The sequence below is a fragment of the Heterodontus francisci genome, chromosome 13 (genome assembly GCF_036365525.1).
Source record: "Heterodontus francisci isolate sHetFra1 chromosome 13, sHetFra1.hap1, whole genome shotgun sequence".
In the NCBI taxonomy this organism is placed as follows: Eukaryota; Metazoa; Chordata; class Chondrichthyes; order Heterodontiformes; family Heterodontidae; genus Heterodontus; species Heterodontus francisci.
Genome location: NC_090383.1, coordinates 120767507 through 120792449, shown reverse-complemented (window position 1 = coordinate 120792449; position 24943 = coordinate 120767507). Strand labels below are relative to the sequence as shown.

Genomic DNA, 24943 nt, shown 5'->3' with positions numbered 1-24943 from the left:
ACAAAATGTCAAAACTTGTTAGGTTAGCAATCCAACGGACAGAACTTCTTAAATAAAAAGCTTACCTTATCAACACAACAGAGTCCTTTTTTTTTGGTTAGAGGAGGAGGGTGGGTGGGAGAAACTACACGTGTAGTGTCTCGGGTACAGCCACCACCCAAATATATAGTTTTTACTTACCCAGCAGTCCCCTGCTTTGTTCTTGTTGGTGTCGAGCCTCTTGAGTGTTGTTGGAGCTGCACCCATCCAGGCAAGTGGAGAGTATTCCATCACACTCCTGACTTGTGCCTTGTAGATGGTGGACAGGCTTTGGGGAGTCAGGAGGTGAGTTACTCGCCACAGGATTTCTAGCCTCTGACCTGCTCTTGTAGCCATGGTATTTATATGGCTACTCCAGTTCAGTTTCTGGTCAATGGTAGCCCCTAGGGATGTTGATAGTGGGGGATTCAGTGATGGTAGTGCCCTTGAATGTCAAGGGGAGATGGTTAGATTCTCTCTTGTTGGAGATGGTCATTGCCTGGCACTTGTGTGGCACAAATGTTACTTGCCACTTATCAGCCCAAGCTGGATATTGTCCAGGTCTTGCTGCATTTCTACACAGACTGCTTCAGTATCTGAGGAGTCATGAATGGTGCTGAACATTGTGCAATCATCAGTGAACATCCCCACTTCTGACCTTACGATTGAAGGAAGGTCATTGATGAAGCTGCTGAAGATGGTTGGGCCTAGACACTACCCTGAGGAACTCCTTCAGTGATGTCCTGGGACTGAGATGATTGACCTCCAACAGCCACAACCATCTTCCTTTGCGCTAGGTATGACTCCAACCAGTGGAGAGTTTTCCCTCTGATTCCCATTGACTCCAGTTTTGCTCGGGCTCCTTGATGCCATACTCGGTCAAATTCTGCCTTGGTGTCAAGGGCAGTCATTCTCACCTCACCTCTTGAGTTCAGCTCTTTTGTCCATGTTTGAACCAAGGTTGTAATGAGGTCAGGAGCTGAGTGGCCCTGGCGGAACCCAAACTGAGCGTCAGTGAGTAGGTTATTGCTAAGCAAGTGCCGCTTGATGGCACTGTTGATGACACCTTCCATCACTTTACTGATGATTGAGAGTAGACTGATGGGGTGGTAATTGGCTGGGTTGGACTTGTCCTGCTTTTTATGTACAGGACATACCTGGGCAATTTTTCACATTGCCGGGTAGATGTCAGTGTTGAAGCTGTACTGGAACAGCTTGGCTAGGGGCACGGCAAGTTCTGGAGCACAGGTCTTCAGTACTATTGCTGGAATATTGTTAGGGCCCATAGCCTTTGCAATATCCAGTGCCTTCAGTCATTTCTTGATATCACGTGGAGTGAATCGAATTGGCTGAAGTCTGGTATCTGTGATGCTGGGGACTTCAGGAGGAGGCCGAGATGGATCATCAACTCGGCACTTCTGGCTGAAGATTGTTGCAAATGCTTCAGCCTTATCTTTCGCACTGATGTGCTGGGCTCCCCCATCATTGAGGATGGGGATATTTGTGCAGCCACCTCCTCCAGTTAGTTGTTTAATTGTCCACCACCATTCACGGATGGATGTGGCAGGACTGCAGAGCTTAGATCTGATCCGTTGGTTATGGGATCGCTTAGGTCTGTCTATCACATGCTGTTTATGCAGTTTGGCATGCAGGTAGTCCTGGGTTGTAGCTTCACCAGGTTGACACCTCATTTTGAGGTATGCCTGGTGCTGCTCCTGGCATGCCCTCCTGCACTCTTCATTGAACCAGGGTTGGTCTCCTAGCTTGATGGTAATGGTAGAGTGGGGGATATGCCGGACCATGAGGTTACAGATTGTGGTTGAGTACAATTCTGCTGCTGCTGATGACCCACAGCACATCATGGATGCCCAGTTTTACATTGCTGTTTGAAATCTATCCCATTTAGCACGGTGATAGTGCCACACAACACGAAGGAGGGTATCCTCAATGTGAAGGCGGGACTTCGTCTCCACAAGCTGTGCGGTGGTCACTGCTACCAATACTGTCATGGACAGATGCATCTGCGGCAGGCAGATTGGTGAGGACGAGGTCAAGTATGTTTTTTCCCTCTTGTTGGTTCCCTCACCACCTGCCGCATACCCAGTCTAGCAGCTGTGTGATAAAAGCAAAATACTGCGGATGCTGGAAATCTGAAACAAAAACAAGAAATGCTGGAATCACTCAGCAGGTCTGGCAGCATCTGTGGCTATGTACTTCAGCGGTTCAAGAAGGCAGCTCTCCTCCGACTTGTCAAGGGCAATTAGGGATGGGCAATAAATGCTGGTCTGGCCAGCGATGCAGACATCCCATGAATGAATTAAAAAAAGAAAGACACCCCTGCCCATGCTGCTGACCACTTTACACCTTCCTCCCCACAACCCTCACCTTGCAAAATGCCTCCTGTCCTGACCTACCTGTGGCCTGAATCCAGTGCCACTCCTGGGCCTCGGGTGGGTACTCCACCGGCAGCAGGCATTGCCTCCATGGTGGCACTGCTCAGTTAGAGAGCTGCTGGCCTTTGATTAGCTGGCAGCTCTCAAAGGCCAGGACTTCTGTTGCCGGGGCCCTTGATCCCATGGAAGGCCCACTACTAATTGTCTAATTGGCACTTGATTCTGAGGGCCTCCCACAGAAGGGGGTTCTCAGCGGCACTTTTGCCAAACACTGAGACCCCCGTGACCCCGATAAAATCCTGGCCACTGTGTCTGCTTTCACTAGGATTGGGTTACGTTATGTAAAAAGCACAATCTAGTCTTTGAAAAGCAGTAGAACAAACTCTTTTATTTTAAATTAGTTTAGATTGTAATAAATGAAATTAGTTGATGGAAGACAACGGCAAAGCAATAGTAAAGACAATACAACAGGCCGCAGTGGCTCAGGGAATGCTTCACATGTACATTTGATGCAATTACCTGCACTTTTGGAAGCCAGTCAAGCTAATGGCATCAAAGACATTTGGGAATAAAATAGGAGCTGATTTGCTCAGTAGTGAGATGGGGATGCAGTGAATTGATAAGAGGTTCAAGTGAGTGCAGGGGGCTGTGTGTTCACTGTGCAGATCGACAGGTGTGTGTGGAAACAGATCCTCGCCCGTTATACAAAACGCTCCATTATTCTTCATATTGCCGGTGGTAAAGCCAGAGAAAGTTAATTGATGTGACTCTGTGACTGCTGCTCCCTCCCAGTGGGGAGAGCCCGTCTTAACATTGGCGTGCAGCCCATGACTTTCAATCTATCAAGATAATCAGAGGGTTAGATAGGGTGGATAGTGAGAGTCTTTTTCCTCGGATGGTGATGGCAAACACGAGGGGACGTAACTTTAAGGTGAGGGGTGATAGATATAGGACAGATGTCAGAGGTAGTTTCTTTACTCAGAGAGTAGTAGGGGCGTGGAACGCCCTGCCTGCAACAGTAGTAGACTCGCCAACTTTAAGGGCATTTAAGTGGTCATTGGATAGACATATGGATGAAAATGGAATAGTGTAGGTCAGATGGTTTCACAGGTCGGCGCAACATCGAGGGCCGAAGGGCCTGTACTGCGCTGTAATGTTCTAATTCTGATATTAATGAACAGGGTTATGTGATCAAGATTTCCCAAAGTGCACAGACTGTCCGTGCAGATCCATGCTGAGAATGCTGGATCATGGAATGACCCTAATGTGTGTTAACATACTGACTTCTAAAAAGCCTGCAGGGGTGTTAATGTCTCAGCTTGAGCCCTGTCTGTCAGGAATTGTACCTGCTAACTAGATCATAATGTTTCAAAGCATTCTTTGACCTGGCTTCACTATAGACAATCAGCCTATTGAGAACAGAGATTGCCCCTGTCTATTTTGCTAAATAACAGGTAATACTTTGACAGCGAACATTGTTTAGCCCACAGTGACTGATATAAATGATATCAGCTGATTACTGGTTTTACTGGAAGCAGGAAGAGGGAGGAGGAGCGATCAGGGTGATGGGAATCAACTCGGCTCTGCACCCAGCTATGAAATCAGCCACAAAATACAAGGATGGTAAAGGGCTGAGGCAGCCTGCACACAGTTCTACCCTTTTATGGAAACTGATTCATGATGTGTTGTAATCAGGTATGAGTCAATCTTACCAAGTCATTTTCCAGTAGGCAGTTGTGATATTGTAGAGAGTGAGATGGGGATGCAGTGAATTGATAAGAGATTATAGTGACTGCAGGGGGCTGTGTGTTCAGTCTGCAGATTGATAGGTGAGTGTGGAAACTTTGATCATCCACCCATTATACAATACGTTCCATTATTCTTCATATTGCTATTATTAGACGTGGTGTATACTGAGGGCAAAGCAGCTTGTTTGGGCTGATATTGAATTTTGCCCCACTGTGTTTAAGCAGATACCCCAGGGGTAAAGACTGCCACTGAGGAGCAAGTACATGCAATCGCAGTCCATACAGATTGACAGTCTATTACTGTTTGTTATAAAAGCAAACAGATCATAGGTGTTACTTGTCAAAGTGACGCTGTCTTGAGTCAAAATTGCACCTTTTTATTTTGTTTCATTTAGTAAATAGGTTGAAGCAACAATTTACATCGAAACAAATCATTGGCTGTGTTATTTACACATAATGAAAGTGGGACAGATCCTTGTATATCCTCTCATCCAGAAACAAAAGGTGGAGTTTAGCTCCCATTAACAAGACAGGAGTATTCTGCTCAATGTTCCGAATGCATTCCCACCCTCCCTGACCATTTAACTGACCTGAATTGAGGCAGGGGTAGGCTCCTCACTCAGAGGATTGAGGCCAAATTTAAAATGGCAAAACCACATGCCAATGACATCACTGGGACCTGCGCAGCATTTACTTTGTAGGTGTGACTAAGATTGCACAGCCATCACCCACCAGGACCATAGGAGGCCCAGGTAAGTATATATATTTTAAAGATTCTGCTCTTCCTAGCCGCACAAGGATGCCTTAGGCTCCACCCACCCCCACAAAGACCCCAATCACTCCCCTCCCCTCCCCAATAACCACCTTCCAGTAGTCACCTGGCTTCAGGTAGGAGTCAGTATCAGAGCACACTGACATAGCCCTGGAGTTAAAATCTGCCAGGTCTCAGGCTCCGGGAGGTAAAAGATTGCATTCATTTCATCCATGAACCCTGATTCTCATCCCAAGTTCAATGGGGGCTTAAGATATTCCCCCAGTAAACAATACTTCACAAAGCACAACTCTTTCTGCCAATGAGTGGTAAGTGCATGCTTCATACATGTCCCCTCCTATCTTCATGCTGTTACAATTCAGATAAAAGCAGTTTGCTATTTGGTACCTTTCTGTGATGAGGTAAGTCCCAGAGGAGGGCCCACAAGCCCTGTTCCAGTTTGTGCATCGCGGCCACTCCTGTTGTTCTCGTGAGCAGGAGCTTCCCCTTGAGCTGTAACGGGCAGCCAATGCTTGCTGACATTATGCTAATGAGGCCAGGAGGGCCAATCAGCTGTGGTTCTGCTGCCAGCCTCAGCAATGGGCACTCGATTCTGACATGGTCCAATCTTTAGACCCAAAAATCAATTTTACACTTCCAAAGATTTAGCATTCAGAGTTGGTGAGGACATTACAGGAAAAACTAAATTCCTGCTTCACTGAAATACTAAAACTGTTTTCATAAACAGTTGAGTGACAGATTCAAGCAAAATGTCACCTGAATATTTACTTGTTTAAGTCCCTTTTTCTTGTCTGCTTGGATTCCTGTCACCAGCTGCTGTGTTTAGAAGGAGTAGCAATCAGTTCATTCACTCAGCCACATACAGGAAGTGGAGCAGAGGTCAAGAGCCCTCTTCTACCCTGGCCATTTACCATGTTGAATTTCATCTTTTATTCTCACAATGATCTTTCTCCCTCTGGTAGATACTTACTGCCTTTGTCCAGCTAGACTTCCCATCTGGGCTCTGCAGACATGGCCCCAGCTGAGACCAAGAGCTCTACAAGGATTAAATGGATATGTTGGCAAAAGCCAATGAGTCCATCAACTCACAGTGCAGCAGACAGAAGCGTGGAAAACAATCTAAGCCCAATTCAAAACACATTCAAGTTAAATATTTTATTTGTGCAGTGCTCGTTCGAGGTGGTGAAGCCAAAATCCTCCTCCATGTTTTTTTTAAAATGAGATTTCCAACTTTGCATCAAGTCTTTACAATTAAAGAAAGGCCTGTCCAATACTTTTAGTAAAGCAATGCCCTTTTAATTCGAAACAGGAACAGAAACTAGAACTGTTACATTGGAATGAATTTCTGCTGGCTGTACTGTAAACAGGAAGCAGGTTAGTTTGAGTAACATTTTCTGAGAGATGGAAGCAGGAGGAAAGATATCTTGGTTGGAGGATGAACTCTCATGTCCGATATGCCAGGATATCTTCAAGGACCCTGTTTCTCCACCATGTCAGCACAACTTCTGCTGTGCTTGCTTGATGAGGTACTGGAAGCAGAAGGGAAGCTGTGAGTGCCCAGTTTGTAGAGAGATTTATTCTACCAATGATTTAAAATGGAATCGCACACTGGCCAACATTGTTGAGTCATTCCTCAAAGAATTTACAAAGGATCAGGAGGTGAGAGCGGCAGGCCATGTCTGCAGTCAACACAAAGAGGTGCTGAAGCTCTTCTGTCAGGAGGACCAGGAGGTGATGTGTGTCGTTTGTCTGCACTCAAGGAAGCATGAAAGCCATACATGTCGTCCTTTGGAGGAAGCAATGAAAGAATGCAAGGTATGGTGAGAGTAAGATTCAATAAAGGAGAGGACAATTTGCTGCACAGACAATTGACAGTAGTGATTACAGATGGAGAACCCTAGGCTACACAGCAGAGTTACACACTAACTGAGCGGGGAGGAGAGTGCCAGAGAGTGGAGTGGTGAAGTCACTTTTTAGGACGTTTTGGTCTGACAAGTCTTTTTAAGATTGGAAATCTATCAACTGTAAACTGAAACAGAATCCATCATTTTATAATCTAACAATTCATAATTTCCAGGGGAGTATTACATCAATATTACATAGAATTTACAGCACAGAAACAGGGTCATTCAACTCAACTGGTCTGTGCTGGTGTTTATGATCCACAGGAACCTATCTCATCCTATATCATGTGACCCTATCTCCCTACACTCACCAGTTCACAGCAGTGTGAGGGCACAGCAATATTAACCATCAGGTACCATTAACCTGCTACCATTTTCTACCAACCAACACTCGGGTAAGTGTGGGAAGATAGATTCCAGAGGGTGGAGCAGGAGGGAAAGGTGGAGGCATATCCGGGGGAGGGGAGGCTGAAACTCCTTCTCCACAAGGGAAAGTAAAAGCAAGAAAGTGAAAGGCATTTCCAGCTTCCCAATTCCTCTTCCGAATTGATCTAGATTCAATTGCCAACTGCCCATTATCCCTACTCTCTGTCTCCTGTCACTCAGACAATTTCCAAACCAGGTCAATAATTTGCTCTCAATTCCATGAGTGTCAACTTTAACAAACATCTCTTATGAGGGAATTTATTGAATGCCATCTGGAAGTCCATATAAATAACATCCATAGACATTCTCCTGTCCACCACTTTAGTCACCTCTTCAAAAAATTTGATCAGATTCATCAGGAATGACCTACCCTTTACAAATCCATGCTGAATCACAGAATAATACAGTGCAGAAGAGGCCCTTCGGCCCATCAAGTCTGCACCGATGCATTAAAACACCTAACCTGTCTACCTAATCCCATTTGCCAGCACTTGGCCATAGCCTTGAATGTTGTGACGTGCCAAGTGCTCATCCAGGTACTTTTTAAAGGATGTGAGGCAACCCGCCTCTACCACACTCCCAGGCAGTGCATTCCAGACCGAATGGCTGGAAAGCTGGCTCTCTCTGATCAGCTAAAACTTTTCTGGGTGTTCAGTCACTCTATCCTTAATTATAGTCTCTAGTAATTTCCCAACAGCCGATGTTAGGCCAGCTGGTCTATAATTTCCTTGTTTCCCTCTCTCACCTTTCTTAAACATCAGAGTGACATGTGCAATTTTCCAATCTAAAGGAACAGTTCCCAAATCGAGGGAAGTTTGGAAGATTATGGTTAGGCCGTGTACAATGTTCACACCTACGTCCTTTCAAACCCTGGGATGGAAACCATCTGGTCCTGGGGATTTGTCACTTTTTAGGCCATTATTTCCTTCATTGCTGTTATTTTTCTTACATTAAATTTGGTGAGTTCCTGTCCCTGAATCAATATTAGTTTCCTTGGGATGTCTGTCATTCTGACCTATTCGTCTACTGTAAATACAGAAGCAAAGTCATTACTCAGCATGTTCACCATTTCTTTATCTTTATTTGTAATATCATCATTTTCAGTTTTTAACATTGCTCTCAATTACCCTCTTGTTCCTAATATAATTGTAAACATTTTTTGTGTTGATTTTGGCATCCCTTGCCAGTTTCTTTTCATACTCCCTTTTTGTAGCTCTTACTATCTGCTTTGTCACCATTTGCTATTCTTTGTATCTTTCCCACTTGCCAGGGTGTGCACTGTTTTTTACATTTTTGTATGCTTTTTCTTCTGGTTTTATGTTGTCTCTTACCTCTTTAGTTGCCTATGATTTATTTGGGTAAATCGAGCTCTTGCCCTTTAGGGGTATAAACTAATGCTATATCACGTTAAATTCTTTTTTGAACACATTCCGCTGATCTTCTGTTGTTTTCCCCATTAACAGGTTTCCCAGTTTACTGTGGACAGTCTCTGTTTCATTACATTGAAGTCAGCATTAATTAAATCTAGAATCTTAGTGTATAAAAGCAAAATACTGCAGATGCTCAAAATCTGAAATAAAAACAGGAAGTGCTGGAAATACTCAGCCGGTGTGTGGAGAGAGAAACAGAGTTAACGTTTCAGGTCAGTGACCTTTCATCAGAACAGATGAAAGGTCACTGAACTGAAACGTTAACTCTGCTCTCTGTCCACAGACACTGCCAGACCTGCTGAGTATTTCCAGCACTTTCTGTTTTTATAGCATTCCCCCTTGTTGGTTCTGGAACACATTGTTGTAGAAAACTATCCTGAACACACTCGAGAAATTTACTACTTTTCTGACAAGTGCTTGTCTGCTTATCCCAAACTATCTGAAAGTTAAAATCCCCGATTAAAACCTTTCTGCCTTTACTACTTGCTTGTCTAATCTCTGCATTTATACAATCTACCACTTCACAGCTTCTACCAGGCAGCCTCTACACAACTCCCATTACACTCTTAAATCCTTTTCTATTTTCTAATTCTATCCATAAAGTCTCCAATGCCTGCTTACCTTTCATGCTATCTTCTCTGATCATTAAAGTACTTTCATCCTTAATCATTAAGGCTACTCCTCCCCCAATACCATTTTCTCTATCTTTCTTGTCTCTCCTATAACCTGGTATAATTAGTTCCCAGTCCTGACTGTCTTATAGCCATGTCTCAGTAATGGCTCCCATGTCCTACCCTCCAAGTTGAATTTGCGACTGCAATTCATTCAATTTATTCCTCGTACTCTGATGACATTATCGGACCCTAATTTACATACATGAATTAGGACCCTGGCAGCTTTGGGCTTAGCCGCCTGTTCAGAAGTGTCTGTGAATAATGGAAATGGTTAGATTGGCATGATTTTTTTTTGGTTGAGTAATCCTGGATTTAATTACCTACCCATCCGGTTTCCGTAGAGTGTTTAGAATCATAGAACAGTTACTGCACAGAAAGAGGCCATTCGTCACATCGTGTCTGTGCCAGGTCTCTGCAAGAGCAACTCACCTCGTCCCACTCCCCTGCCTTTTCTCTTCAGCCCTGCAAATTTTTTTCTCTTCTGATAATTATCCCATTCTCTTTTGAAAGCCATGATTGAATGTGCCTCCACCACACTCTCAGGCAGAGCATTCCAGATCCTAAACACTCACTGAACCTGCCTCCACCACACTCTCAGGCAGAGCATTCCAGATCCTAAACACTCACTGAACCTGCCTCCACCACACTCTCAGGCAGAGCATTCCAGATCCTAAACACTCACTGAACCTGCCTCCACCACACTCTCAGGCAGAGCATTCCAGATCCTAAACACACACTGAACCTGCCTCCACCACACTCTCAGACAGTGCATTCCAGATCCTAAACACTCACTCAACCTACCTCCACCACACTCTCAGGCAGAGCATTCCAGATCCTAAACACTCACTGAACCTGCCTCCACCACACTCTCAGACAGTGCATTCCAGATCCTAAACACTCACTGAACCTGCCTCCACCACACTCTCAGGCAGAGCATTCCAGATCCTAAACACTCACTGAACCTGCCTCCACCACACTCTCAGACAGTGCATTCCAGATCCTAAACACTCACTCAACCTACCTCCACCACACTCTCAGACAGTGCATTCCAGATCCTAAACACTCACTGAAGCTGCCTCCACCACACTCTCAGACAGTGCATTCCAGATCCTAAACACTCACTGAACCTGCCTCCACCACACTCTCAGGCAGAGCATTCCAGATCCTAAACACTCACTGAACCTGCCTCCACCACACTCTCAGACAGTGCATTCCAGATCCTAAACACTCACTCAACCTACCTCCACCACACTCTCAGACAGTGCATTCCAGATCCTAAACACTCACTGAACCTGCCTCCACCGCACTCTCAGGCAGAGCATTCCAGATCCTAAACACTCACTGAACCTGCCTCCACCACACTCTCAGGCAGAGCATTCCAGATCCTAAACACTCACTGAACCTGCCTCCACCACACTCTCAGACAGTGCATTCCAGATCCTAAACACTCACTCAACCTACCTCCACCACACTCTCAGACAGTGCATTCCAGATCCTAAACACTCACTGAACCTGCCTCCACCGCACTCTCAGGCAGAGCATTCCAGATCCTAAACACTCACTGAACCTGCCTCCACCACACTCTCAGACAGTGCATTCCAGATCCTAAACACTCACTGAACCTGCCTCCACCGCACTCTCAGACAGTGCATTCCAGATCCTAAACACTCACTGAACCTACCTCCACCACACTCTCAGGCAGAGCATTCCAGATCCTAAACACTCACTGAACCTGCCTCCACCACACTCTCAGACAGTGTATTCCTGATCCTAAACACTCACTGAACCTGCCTCCACCACACTCTCAGGCAGAGCATTCCAGATCCTAAACACTCACTGAACCTGCCTCCACCACACTCTCAGACAGTGTATTCCAGATCCTAAACACTCACTGAACCTGCCTCCACCACACTCTCAGACAGTGTATTCCAGATCCTAAACACTCACTGAACCTGCCTCCACCACACTCTCAGACAGTGCATTCCAGATCCTAAACACACACTGAACCTGCCTCCACCACACTCTCAGACAGTGCATTCCAGATCCTAAACACTCACTGAACCTGCCTCCACCACACTCTCAGACAGTGCATTCCAGATCCTAAACACGCACTGAACCTGCCTCCACCACACTCTCAGGCAGAGCATTCCAGATCCTAAACACTCACTGAACCTGCCTCCACCACACTCTCAGACAGTGCATTCCAGATCCTAAACACTCACTGAACCTGCCTCCACCGCACTCTCAGGCAGAGCATTCCAGATCCTAAACACTCACTGAACCTGCCTCCACCACACTCTCAGACAGTGTATTCCAGATCCTAAACACACACTGAACCTGCCTCCACCACACTCTCAGACAGTGTATTCCTGATCCTAAACACTCACTGAACCTGCCTCCACCACACTCTCAGGCAGAGCATTCCAGATCCTAAACACTCACTGAACCTGCCTCCACCACACTCTCAGACAGTGTATTCCAGATCCTAAACACACACTGAACCTGCCTCCACCACACTCTCAGACAGTGTATTCCAGATCCTAAACACTCACTGAACCTGCCTCCACCACACTCTCAGACAGTGCATTCCAGATCCTAAACATGCACTGAACCTGCCTCCACCACACTCTCAGACAGTGCATTCCAGATCCTAAACACTCACTGAACCTGCCTCCACCACTCTCTCAGACAGTGCATTCCAGATCCTAAACACTCACTGAACCTGCCTCCACCACACTCTCAGACAGTGTATTCCAGATCCTAAACACTCACTGAACCTGCCTCCACCACACTCTCAGACAGTGCATTCCAGATCCTAAACACTCACTGAACCTGCCTCCACCGCACTCTCAGGCAGAGCATTCCAGATCCTAAACACTCACTGAACCTGCCTCCACCACACTCTCAGACAGTGTATTCCAGATCCTAAACACACACTGAACCTGCCTCCACCACACTCTCAGACAGTGTATTCCTGATCCTAAACACTCACTGAACCTGCCTCCACCACACTCTCAGGCAGAGCATTCCAGATCCTAAACACTCACTGAACCTGCCTCCACCACACTCTCAGACAGTGTATTCCAGATCCTAAACACACACTGAACCTGCCTCCACCACACTCTCAGACAGTGTATTCCAGATCCTAAACACTCACTGAACCTGCCTCCACCATACTCTCAGACAGTGCATTCCAGATCCTAAACACGCACTGAACCTGCCTCCACCACACTCTCAGACAGTGCATTCCAGATCCTAAACACTCACTGAACCTGCCTCCACCACTCTCTCAGACAGTGCATTCCAGATCCTAAACACTCACTGAACCTGCCTCCACCACACTCTCAGACAGTGTATTCCAGATCCTAAACACTCACTGAACCTGCCTCCACCACACTCTCAGACAGTGTATTCCAGATCCTAAACACTCACTGAACCTGCCTCCACCACACTCTCAGGCAGAGCATTCCAGATCCTAAACACGCACTGAACCTGCCTCCCCCACACTCTCAGACAGTGTATTCCAGATCCTAAACACACACTGAACCTGCCTCCACCACACTCTCAGACAGTGTATTCCAGATCCTAAACACTCACTGAACGTGCCTCCACCACACTGTCAGGCAGAGCATTCCAGATCCTAAACACGCACTGAACCTGCCTCCACCACACTCTCAGACAGTGTATTCTAGATCCTAAACACTCACTGAACCTGCCTCCACCACACTCTCAGGCAGAGCATTCCAGATCCTAAACACGCACTGAACCTGCCTCCACCACACTCTCAGACAGTGCATTCCAGATCCTAAACACTCACTGAACCTACCTCCACCACACTCTCAGGCAGAGCATTCCAGATCCTAAACACACACTGAACCTGCCTCCACCACACTCTCAGACAGTGCATTCCAGATCCTAAACACTCACTGAACCTACCTCCACCACACTCTCAGGCAGAGCATTCCAGATCCTAAACACGCACTGAACCTGCCTCCACCACACTCTCAGACAGTGCATTCCAGATCCTAAACACTCACTGAACCTGCCTCCACCACACTCTCAGGCAGAGCATTTCAGATCCTAAACACGCACTGAACCTGCCTCCACCACACTCTCAGACAGTGTATTCCAGATCCTAAACACACACTGAACCTGCCTCCACCACACTCTCAGACAGTGCATTCCAGATCCTAAACACACACTGAACCTGCCTCCACCACACTCTCAGGCAGAGCATTCCAGATCCTAAACACTCACTGAACCTGCCTCCACCACACTCTCAGACAGTGCATTCCAGATCCTAACCACTCGCTGTGTAAAAATGTTTTTCCTCCTGTCGCTGTTGCTTCTTTTGCCAATCACCTTAAATCAGTGTCCTCTGATTCTGGATCCTTGTGCCAATGGGAACAGTTTCTCTCTATCTACTCTGTCCAGACCCCTCATGATTTTGAACACTTCTATCAAATCTTCTCTTAATCTTTTCTTCTCCAAGGAGAACAGCCCCAGCTTCTCCAATCTATCCATGTAACTAAAGTTCCTCATCCCTGGAATAATTCTCATGAATTTTTTGTGCACTCTCTCTAATGCTTCAACATCCTTCCTAAAGTGTGGTGCCCAGACTGGTCACAATACTCCAGTTGAGGCTGAACCAGTGTTTTATACAAGTTTAGCATAACTTCCTTGCTCTTGTACTTTATGCCCCAATTAATAAAGCCCAGGATATTGTATGCTTTATTAACTGCTCTCTCAACCAGTTCTGCCACCTTCAATGACTTATACACATATACACCCAGGTCCCTCTGCTCCTGCACCCACTTTACAATTGTACCTTTTTTTCATGTTGCCTCTCTTCATTCTTCCTACCAAAATGAATCATTTTACACTTTTCTGCATTAAACTTCATCTGCCACTTGTCCACCCATTCCATCAGCCTGTCTATGTCCTCTTAATGTTTATCACTATCCTCCTCACAGTTCACAATATTTCCAAGTTTTGTAATTGTGCCCCGCACACCCAAGTCTAGTTCATTAATATAGATCAGAAAAGCAGGGGTTCCAACACCGACCCCTGGGGAACCCCAGTATTTAGGCCCAACCACCAGCTGAAAGTGCAGGGGCAAGCCTGCCCCTGCTGTGCCTGGAAGCCACCATTCTATTTTGTATGGTCCAGGCCCTTAATTGACTGTAATCAGGGCTCCTCCCCTCTGAGGCAGTAAGTCCCTCCTCCAAGAGCTGCTGGCCAATCCGAGGACTGGCAGCTCTTCAGTCCCAGAAGTGCCACCGGGAGCAATGGCCACTGCTGGGACTGCACTCAACATGAGGAGCAACATGGATGTCATGCTTCAAAGAGGCAAGTGGGAGTCAGGCCTCACCGTGGGCAATCAGCTAGGCCCTGGTGAGGGAGGTGGTGGGTCAGACAGCAGGGCGGGGGGGATAGTGTTAGCAGGTGTGGCCCATGCTGCTGGGGGTGCCTTCCATGGGGCACAGGGTGCACGACGAGGCAGAGCCCCACCCCCCCCACCCCAGTCATAGCCCACAAGGAACAAGGAGGCCACCAGGTATCACTGGGCAGCCTCCTCAGGTGCTGCAGCAGCCGAGTGCAACTTAAAGGCCTCAGTTGGTCTAAGGGCAGGTAGGCCTCTTGCCCCCTCCCCCACCGCTGGTGAAATAGAAGCAGGAGCAAGTGGGCAAAGGGCACGTCACCACCCACCCCTCGCCTCCCACTCAATTTTACAGCCTCTCTGCCTCCGTGCCTGTCTCTGGGGGGGGGGGCTCTAAAATCCCGGCCTATCTTTTTATCTCCTTATTGTAGTTACAGCTTATTTTACAAACACAGGGGAATGCTTGCTTTCACATCATAGATTTATCATCAAGACCATTCCTATGTTGTTATGCCTTTGGGGAGTGGACCAGCATTGTTAAAGCTGCTGGTCAGCTTCAGTTAATTTTTTTATGCTGGCATTTGATTGAATGGAAGTTCAAACCCAAAGTTAGCCATCACTTCTTAAACTATTGTGCCTGTATTAACCCCCTTATATTAAAAGCACTAGTACCTTTATTATAAAAGAAAAATGGTTTGCGGACATGTTGAGTATTCTCGTAATGTCAGCGACAAAATATTGTAGCCTATAATGTCCTTATAGCATCACAAACAGAAACTCATGAAGCAGCGAACCTTAATATATTTTGCAGCTGCATCCTGTTGGCAGGTGAGAAAATAACCTACACGTCTAGTCTCGTTAATCTCTGTACAACATACTAGTCCCTGATGCTTTAATTGTAATGCATGTCACCATCCTGTTTCATTATTATGCTAACATGCTCGAAATAAATTCTTCCACTTATTTTTTTTGCTATGAAATGTTATTAAACTGAGTTTTTCAACAATTATTCTTTCAGGAAGAGCTGAAGACCTTGATGAAGTCCCTAAAATCCAAGATGGTGAAATTCAGTAGCGTTAGAAATGACTATGAGCTAACTTTAAAGCATGTTAAAGTAAGTTACTAAATATTAGGATTAATTGCTGCTTGCAATCAGTTCCATGAATATAAGATTTAGCAAACCTATTTTTTAAATAAACCCAAAACAATTTTTTTTACCATTTAGAATTTGAATTGCAAATCCGTGGCCTATAAATGTATCGAGATACAAATCTTCAGTAAACTCGTGTGAATTTGCAGTTTTGCTGTTTTCTCGGACCACACACCAAAAGGTTTCAGTTCCTTGTGACACCAAGCATTTTTGAAAAGGGATAAAGTAATGTAACCTACTCTCTACTCGGACCTGAGAGGAAGGTCAGAAAGTTATTGTCTTCAGGTCAAAGAGTAAAGGACAGCTGACAAGTTTAGTAATTGTCCTTCCCCATTCTCAGCAATCCTGTATTAGTGAAGACAAGAAGCAGAGGCTCCAGCACCAGAACCAGAACCAGGACCAGGACCAGGACCAGCACCAGAACCAGAACCAGGACCAGGACCAGCACCAGGACCAGGACCAGCACCAGCACCAGCACCAGGACCAGCACCAGCACCAGCACCAGGACCAGCACCAGGACCAGGACCAGGACCAGCACCAGGACCAGGACCAGCACCAGCACCAGGACCAGGACCAGCACCAGCACCAGCACCAGCACCAGGACCAGCACCAGGACCAGCACCAGCACCAGCACCAGCACCAGCACCAGGACCAGCACCAGAACCAGCACCAGCACCAGGACCAGCACCAGCACCAGGACCAGCACCAGGACCAGCACCAGCACCAGCACCAGGACCAGCACCAGGACCAGGACCAGGACCAGCACCAGCACCAGCACCAGGACCAGCACCAGGACCAGCACCAGCACCAGGACCAGCACCAGCACCAGCACCAGAACCAGCACCAGGACCAGCACCAGAACCAGCACCAGCACCAGGACCAGCACCAGCACCAGCACCAGCACCAGCACCAGGACCAGCACCAGAACCAGCACCAGCACCAGGACCAGCACCAGCACCAGGACCAGCACCAGGACCAGCACCAGCACCAGCACCAGGACCAGCACCAGGACCAGGACCAGGACCAGCACCAGCACCAGCACCAGCACCAGCACCAGGACCAGCACCAGAACCAGCACCAGCACCAGCACCAGCACCAGGACCAGCACCAGAACCAGGACCAGCACCAGGACCAGGACCAGGACCAGCACCAGCACCAGCACCAGCACCAGCACCAGGACCAGCACCAGAACCAGCACCAGCACCAGCACCAGCACCAGGACCAGCACCAGAACCAGCACCAGCACCAGGACCAGGACCAGCACCAGGACCAGCACCAGCACCAGGACCAGCACCAGCACCAGCACCAGCACCAGCACCAGCACCAGGACCAGCACCAGAACCAGCACCAGCACCAGGACCAGGACCAGCACCAGGACCAGGACCAGCACCAGGACCAGCACCAGGACCAGCACCAGCACCAGCACCAGCACCAGAACCAGGACCAGCACCAGGACCAGCACCAGGACCAGCACCAGCACCAGGACCAGCACCAGCACCAGGACCAGCACCAGGACCAGGACCAGCACCAGCACCAGGACCAGCACCAGGACCAGGACTAGGACCAGGATAGGTGGTAGGAGAAGGGTGGGGATGTGGTAGGGAATATGGGATTAATGTAGGATTAATATAAATGGGTGGTTGTTGGTCAGCACAGACTCGGTGGGCCGAAGGGCCTGTTTCAGTGCTGTATCTATAAATAAAAAAATCCTTTCAAACCTCTTGACTTTTTGAATGGAAATTCCTTCCCTTGAAGACTGTTTTATTGGTCATGCTAGGTTTGGTGCTCAAGATGACGTAGGAACATAGAATATTGATTAGGAACTTTACAGCCTTCCAGACTCAACGTTGACTTCAAAAAATTTCAAATTGTAATCACTGCCCACAATCTTTTCAGACAGCAGCTGTTGGTGATCATCCTGCATTTTCCCATTTACACCTCCTATAGACACATCTTTGATTCTTTATTTGTTCCATTACCATACGCCCTTTAACCCTGCACCATCCCTTTTGTCATTTAATCTCTCCTGTCTTCCATCCTGTCACAGACACAGTTAAAGCAGCAAAGGAAGTGTTGAATCATTCAAGATGGAAGGATCTGGAATACTCGAGTTTATGAGGTTGTGCAAAAGGCATCTTCTGGAGCTTGCTGGAAGCTAGGAAAGGACCTGGAAACAGTGCAGCCCTGTTCTTCTTGTTACCCAAGTCTGAATCCAATCTAAAAGAATTCACAGTGATCATAAGATAATCATGGATGAGGGAGGTCTTTTGATTCATCTAAAAATACCCCGTTGCACTATCCAGCTGTCACTTATAGGATTGAAGGGTTTTTGCCTCCACGGCTGTAACCCAAATCTCCTGTTGATCATTCTTTGTGTGAAGAAGTATTTTGTAATCTCAAAACCCAACATTGGAATTATAGTAATAAAAACAAGAAATGCTGGAATCACTCAGCAGGTCTGGCAGCATCTGTGGAAAGAGAAGCAGAGTTAACGTTTCGGAACTCCGAAGAAGGGTCACTGACCTGAAACGTTAACTCTGCTTCTCTTTCCACAGATACTGCCAGACCTGCTGAGTGGTTCCAGCATTTCTTGTTTTTATTTCAGATTTCCAGCATCCGCAGTATTTTGCTTTTATATTGGAATTATAGTGTCACCTATCTATGAGTTCAGGATACCCAGGGAGAAAGCAGAAATCGTCATTCCTGTCAAGTTGGAATAAAACAACTTAACAATCCAAGAACAGAAATAAATAAATTAGTACATTGGTAAAATGAGTTATTCCTTTGTCATTAGTGTAGCAGGATTTGGAATGGGAGCAGTTGCAGATGGCACTGATACGCTGAACTGGGTTTTCCTCCCCTGTGCCCTGTATCCTCCTGGCTGTCTCTCCTCGCTTCCTGTCACGTCGAATCCAGCCTGTGCATGCCCCTGTACGCTGGGAGGAGGAACCCTGTGGACCCTGCCCCACCAGTCATGGCCCAGGTTGTGAAGCACACGACCACCTTGGCACCAATGGTCAAGTTTTAGTCTTCTCCCTCCTGTGGCTGCAGGAGACACCATGTGGCCATGGATGAAGCTGGTCTCCTCAGCTGCCTGGACACATTCCCCAGTCTTCACCTCATGCCGCTTTTTAGGTGAGTTTATGTTCTTCTTATCAACACACAGACCAAAAAACTTGCCTGAAAATTCTGCAGGTGAAATAAAAATAGAAAACATTGGAAAGGCAGGTCAGCAAGCAGCTGTAGTGAGGAAAGATATGATCTGGATTGGATTTCCTCAGTCAGAAATATCAGCGCACCTGTCAACTCCACATTCTACATTTAGATTTCCATTTCATCAGTTTTCTCGACCACAATCCTCAATTATTTTTCATTCTTCTACTTTTCCCTTTGAAATTCCCTCTTCACTCCTCCCATTGGTGCTTTTGATGGACATTATGTGCATTTTTCAGGTGAAATTTTTAGTGCTTGTGAGTGCATTTACACTTCAAGTGATGTTAGTCGCAAACAATTTGCTTCCTTCTGATGCTGCAGTTATAGTGTAACCTGAATGCTCTGTCTCTGTAAGCTCCTTCAGCCCTACAACCCCTCCCCAAACTCTCCCTTCCTCTGACTCCAGCCTCTTGTGCATCTCACCATTGGTGGCCACTGCCCAGACCCCAGACTTTGTAAATCCCTGATTTACACCTCCCTCTCCTCCTTTAAGACTCTCCTTAAAATCTACGCTTTTTGGTCACCCTTCCTACGGTCTCCTTCTTTGACTCATTGTCCATTTTCTTTTGTGTGTGTTTCTGCGAGACAAATTGGGGTGATTTTCTACATTAATGGTGCTATAGAAATATTATTGTTGAATCTAGTGTCAGGGCCTAACCTGACGGGTTAGGGCGGCACAGTGGCGCAGTGGTTAGCACCGCAGCCTCACAGCTCCAGCGACCCGGGTTCGATTCCGGGTACTGCCTGTGTGTGGAGTTTGCAAGTTCTCCCTGTGTCTGCGTGGGTTTTCTCCGGGTGCTCCGGTTTCCTCCCACAAGCCAAAAGACTTGCAGGTTGATAGGTAAATTGGCCATTGTAAATTGTCACTAGTATAGGTAGGTGGTAGGGAAATATAGGGACAGGTGGGGATGTTTGGTAGGAATATGGGATTGGTGTAGGATTGGTATGGATGGGTGGTTGATGTTCGGCACAGACTCGGTGGGCCGAAGGGCCTGTTTCAGTGCTGTATCTCTAATCTAATCTAAAAAGGAAGGACTTACATTTCTATCGCGTTTTTCATGACGTCAGGATGTTCTAAAGCACTTTATAACCAATGAAGTACTTTTGAAGTGTAGTCACTGTTGTAATGTAGGGAAATAGAACATAGAACATAGAACAGTACAGCACAGTACAGGCCCTTCGGCCCACGATGTTGTGCCGAACCTTTAACCTACTCTAAGATCAAACTACCTACATACCCTTCATTCTACTATCATCCATGTACCTATCCAAGAGTTGCTTAAATGTCCCTAATGTATCTGCTTCTACTACCACCGCTGGCAGCGCATTCCACACACCCACCACTCTCTGTGTAAAGAACCTACCTCTGACATCTCCCCGAAACCTTCCTGCAATCACCTTAAAATTATGCCCCCTGGTGATTGCCCTTTCCACCCTGGGAAAAAGTCTCTGACTATCCACTCTATCTATGCCTCTCAACATCTTGTACCCCTCTATCAAGTCACCTCTCATCCTTCTTCGCTCCAATGAGAAAAGCCCTAGCTCCCTCAATCTCCCTCAAATGCGGAAGCCAATTTGTGCACAGCAAGATCCCACAGTGAGATACAAAACTAGATAATCAGTTTTAATGATGTTGGTTGAGGCATAAATATTGGTCAGGATTCTGCGGAGATTTCCCCTGTGTCTCTTCCAATAGTGGTCATGGGATTTTTTACATCCATATGAGACGACAGGCAGGACCTCGATTTAATGTCTCATCCAAAACATAGCATCTCCAACAGTGCAGCACCCCCTCAGTCCTGCACTGAGCATCAGCCTATATTTTGTGTTCAACTCTCTGGAGTGGGATTTGAACCCACAAACCTTCTGACTCAGAGGTGAGAGTGCTACCAAAGAATGAAGTTAACCCAGAGGCAGAGTCTTGCTACACGTCACTTTGGAGTAATTCAGATTTTACACCTGAATTACACTCCAAGTTTAGTATTGGTGTAAAGTAATTTCAGCTTCACACCAGTCGCAAACTCATGGGGCTGAATTTTCAGGCTCCACTGAGATCGGGAATAGAGGTGGACGGAGACCAAAAATACTGGTGCCAGCCAACGTGCCAAATTCCCGAGGCTGTTCCTGTTTTTGCTGGGGTGGGTTCGGGGCCGGCAGGGCTTCCAACCCCCACAAAGTGGGTAGCAAATTCGGCTCAATAAAATGGATAAGGGATAGGGGATTTTAGCAACATGGTTAGGTTGGAGAGCTAGGTTTGTTCTCCTTAGAGCGAAGGAGATTGAGGGGAGATTTAATAGAAGTGTGCAAAATTATGACAGGCTTAGATAAGTTAGACAAGGAAAAACTGTTCCCATAAACAAATGGTCCAAGACTAGGGAACACAGAATGAAGGTTTGGGCAAAAGATGCAGGGGGATGTGAGGAAGATCTTTTTTACACAGCTGGTGGTAATGACCTGGAACTTGCTGCCTCTGAGGATGGTGGAAGTGGAGACAATCAATGATGTCAAGAGGAAGTTGGATGGCCATCTGAGAGAAATAGAGTCACAGGGCTACAGGGATCGAGCCCGGGAGTGGGACTCCGTGTTGAGCTGGCATAGACTCGATGGGCCAAATGGAACAGGAGTCGGCTCTTTGGCTCCTTGAGCCTGCTTTGCCATTCAACTAGATCATGGCTGATCTTCTATCTCAACACCATTTTCCCACACTCTCCCATATTGCTTGATATCTTTAATATCTGGAAATCTATCAATTTCTGTGTTGAACAGTGGCACAGTGGCGCAGTGGTTAGCACCGCAGCCTCACAGCTCCAGCGACCCGGGTCAATTCTGGGTACTGCCTGTGTGGAGTTTGCAAGTTCTCCCTGTGTCTGCGTGGGTTTCCTCCGGGTGCTCCGGTTTCCTCCCATCACCAAAAGACTTGCAGGTTGATAGGTAAATTGGCCATTATAAATTGCCCCTAGTATAGGTAGGTGGTAGGGAAATATAGGGACAGGTGAGGATGTGGTAGGAATATGGGATTAGTGTAGGATTAGTATAAATGGGTGGTTAATGGTCGGCACAGACTCGGTGGGCCGAAGGGCCTGTTTCAGTGCTGTATATCTAAATCTAAAAAAATCTAAATCAATGACTGAGCCTCCACAGCCCTCTGGGGTAGAGAATTCTACAGGTTCCCCACTCTCTGAGTAAGGAAATTCCTCCTCACCTCAGTCCTAAATGGCCTACCCCTTATTCTGCGACTGTGTCCCCGGCTCTAGACTCCCCAGCCGGAGGAAACATCCTTCCTGCATCTACCCTGACCGAGTCCTATAAGAATTTTGTATGTTTCAATGAGATCACCTCTCATTCTTCTAAACTCTACAGAATATAGGTCCAGTCTCCTCAATCTCTCCTCATAGGACAATCCCTCCATCCCAGGAATTAAGCCTGGTGAACCTCCATTGCACTCCCTCTATGGCAGGTATATCCTTCCTTAGGCAAGGAGACCAAAACTGTACACAATATTCCAGGCGCAGTCTCACTAAGGCGCTATACAATTGCAGCAAGACTTCTTTACTCCTGTACTCAAATCCTCTTACAATAAAGACCAACGTATCACTTGCTTTCCTAATTGCTTGCTGCACCTGCATATTAGCTTCACCGTAAATGATTCTATGACTCTATAAGAACCTTGTTAACCAGAGTTGAAGGCGACTGACTGTGATTTTTCAGTTTACCTCCAAGTTCTCAGAGGTTGCGAGAGGCAGTTTACCTGCCTAGAGGCAGGCACCCAGCAGCAGCTCGGGGGAGGGGGGGGGGCGCGGCGGTAGGTGAGGTTGGGGGGCAGTGCTCCAGGCAGACCTATAGGCCCTCCCTGCCTGCCTAGTTGTGGGTGCAGTCAAAGACTGCTCTGTACAGGGATTTCCCCCCAAGAGTGTTGGCCTGGCTGCTTTTTTCTGTTTTTTAATTAAAGATTTAAATGTTGATTTTTCATGTTGAAGTGCCCTCTCAGTTACTTACCCTCTACTGAAGTCAACTGCTTCTCTGAAGCTGCAAGGCCTCCGATTGGCTCTCCAGCTTTGCACGCCTGCCCACCTCCCTTAATTGGAGAGGGAACCTGTCTCCAGGCCAATTAAGGGGGCGCTTCTGTGAAAATCCCAAAGAGTGACCTCCCCCGGGGGCGGGTTCAGGACCCAGAAAGAGTCCCGACTCCAGTTTCCCGCCCCCAAAGTGAAAATCCAGCCCATGCAATGTGACTGCATTGTGAGATGTATTTCACCATTCAAACCCATTGAAGTTGAACACAGAGAACTGGCTGGGCTTTTTAAACCCTTTAAGAAAGAAGTTTAATAAATGGACTTCACATCAGCTGATACACGAAGAAGTCTGCGAGATAATCTTTCTTGTCTTGAAGCCTGTTTGCATTGACAGAGTCCTCAGCCATTCTCATGTAGCTACGCCATGGGTCTGGCTCAAATATACACAGTTTCGGCTCTCGTTTCCAATAAATTACAATTAGAATTTTTCAGCAATCAGTGGGCACAATTCCCTCCAGTTTGTCAGATCTGGATTACAATGTGATGATACTAAGGAGAAAGGATAGTGTCCAGCACAGTGTATCACCCTGTCACTTATCAGGAACAATGGTCTCTCCATCTGTACCTCTTGCTTCCCCGCTCCCCCCACAACCTCCCATAACCCTCAGGTTGGGAGTGTTAGCATCTGAGAAATGAAATAATATTTATTGTTGAGTGTTTTCCTTGGCCTGGTTTGCTGCCTGACTCATGCAGCAAGCTGTGACTGATCCAGACCCTGCCATAAAACAGCCTGTAATTTGCTTGTCATAACTTGAACACAAATACAGCATCTCCCCCTAATATAACATCCCCTTATTATAATAATCGCCCAAAATATAAAACTCTCTCCAACAGTCCCAAACTCCTAAAACATCTCACACTGGGATAGGCATTCCACCTAGTATCCAAGAACCAGCTAAATACAAATTCTTTACACTCAAATATTTTTTGTTCTAACAGAACCAGGCTTTGAGAACTGAAAAACACATCAAACAGGAATTTCTGAAGCTTCACTTTTTTCTTCACAATGAAGAGAAGAGTCTGATGAACAATCTCCGAAAGGAAGAAGAACATCATGTTCAGTTAATGCAGCAAAAAATGAAGGCAATCTCTGAGGAAATAACCTCACTGGATTCTACCATTCAGTCTATTGAGAATGAGCTCAGCCAACAGGACTCGACACTTTTTCTACTGGTGAGTAATAGCAGCTGTTGGAGGAGGTTAAAATAGAATGTGAGCACAGGGCTTGAAGACTTGACTAGAAAATGAACAAGTAGATATGAATCAAAGGATTGATTTATATGACATTTTATCATATCTCCCAGAAACACTTCAAAGTGTTCCACATGCAATGAATAACTTTGAAGTGCATTTATGACTTTAAAGTAGGAATATTTTGTACACAGCAATATTCCACAAACAACTTTGAGAAAAATAGCTATTGTTTATGGGGTGGAGGTTGAGGGAGAAAAATTGACTAGGACACAAGGTGAACTTTGTGGACTTCATTGTGAAGTGTCAGACATGGCTTCGTGGTAGAACTTGCATTGGTTAATCATCAGGTTGTGGCTTCGAGCCCCATCCCAGTGGCCTGTGTACATACTGAGAGAGTGCTGCATTGTCAGAGGTGCCAATTTCCAGGTGTGATGTTAAGGTGAGATTCCACTTTCTCTCTCAGGAGTGTGTGAAAGATGACAAGGCACAATTTGAAGAAGAACAGGGGAGTTCTCCTCGTGTCCTGGCTAATATATGTCCCCAACCAACATAACCTGTTTGTGGGACC

General features: G+C 46.6%; 1 protein-coding gene across 1 annotated transcript; it reads left to right on the top strand.

Annotated features, from left to right (window-relative positions):
- The first annotated feature begins 6332 nt into the window (after nucleotides 1-6332).
- On the top strand, nucleotides 6333-24191 carry LOC137376739 (alpha-protein kinase 1-like). The gene is made up of 4 exons (XM_068045717.1): nucleotides 6333-6746; nucleotides 15764-15859; nucleotides 16155-17470; nucleotides 24121-24191. Exons 1-3 carry the CDS (start codon nucleotides 6333-6335, stop codon nucleotides 17454-17456), a joined length of 1812 nt encoding a protein of 603 aa, XP_067901818.1. The 3' UTR covers nucleotides 17457-17470; nucleotides 24121-24191.
- Nucleotides 24192-24943: the final 752 nt, after the last annotated feature.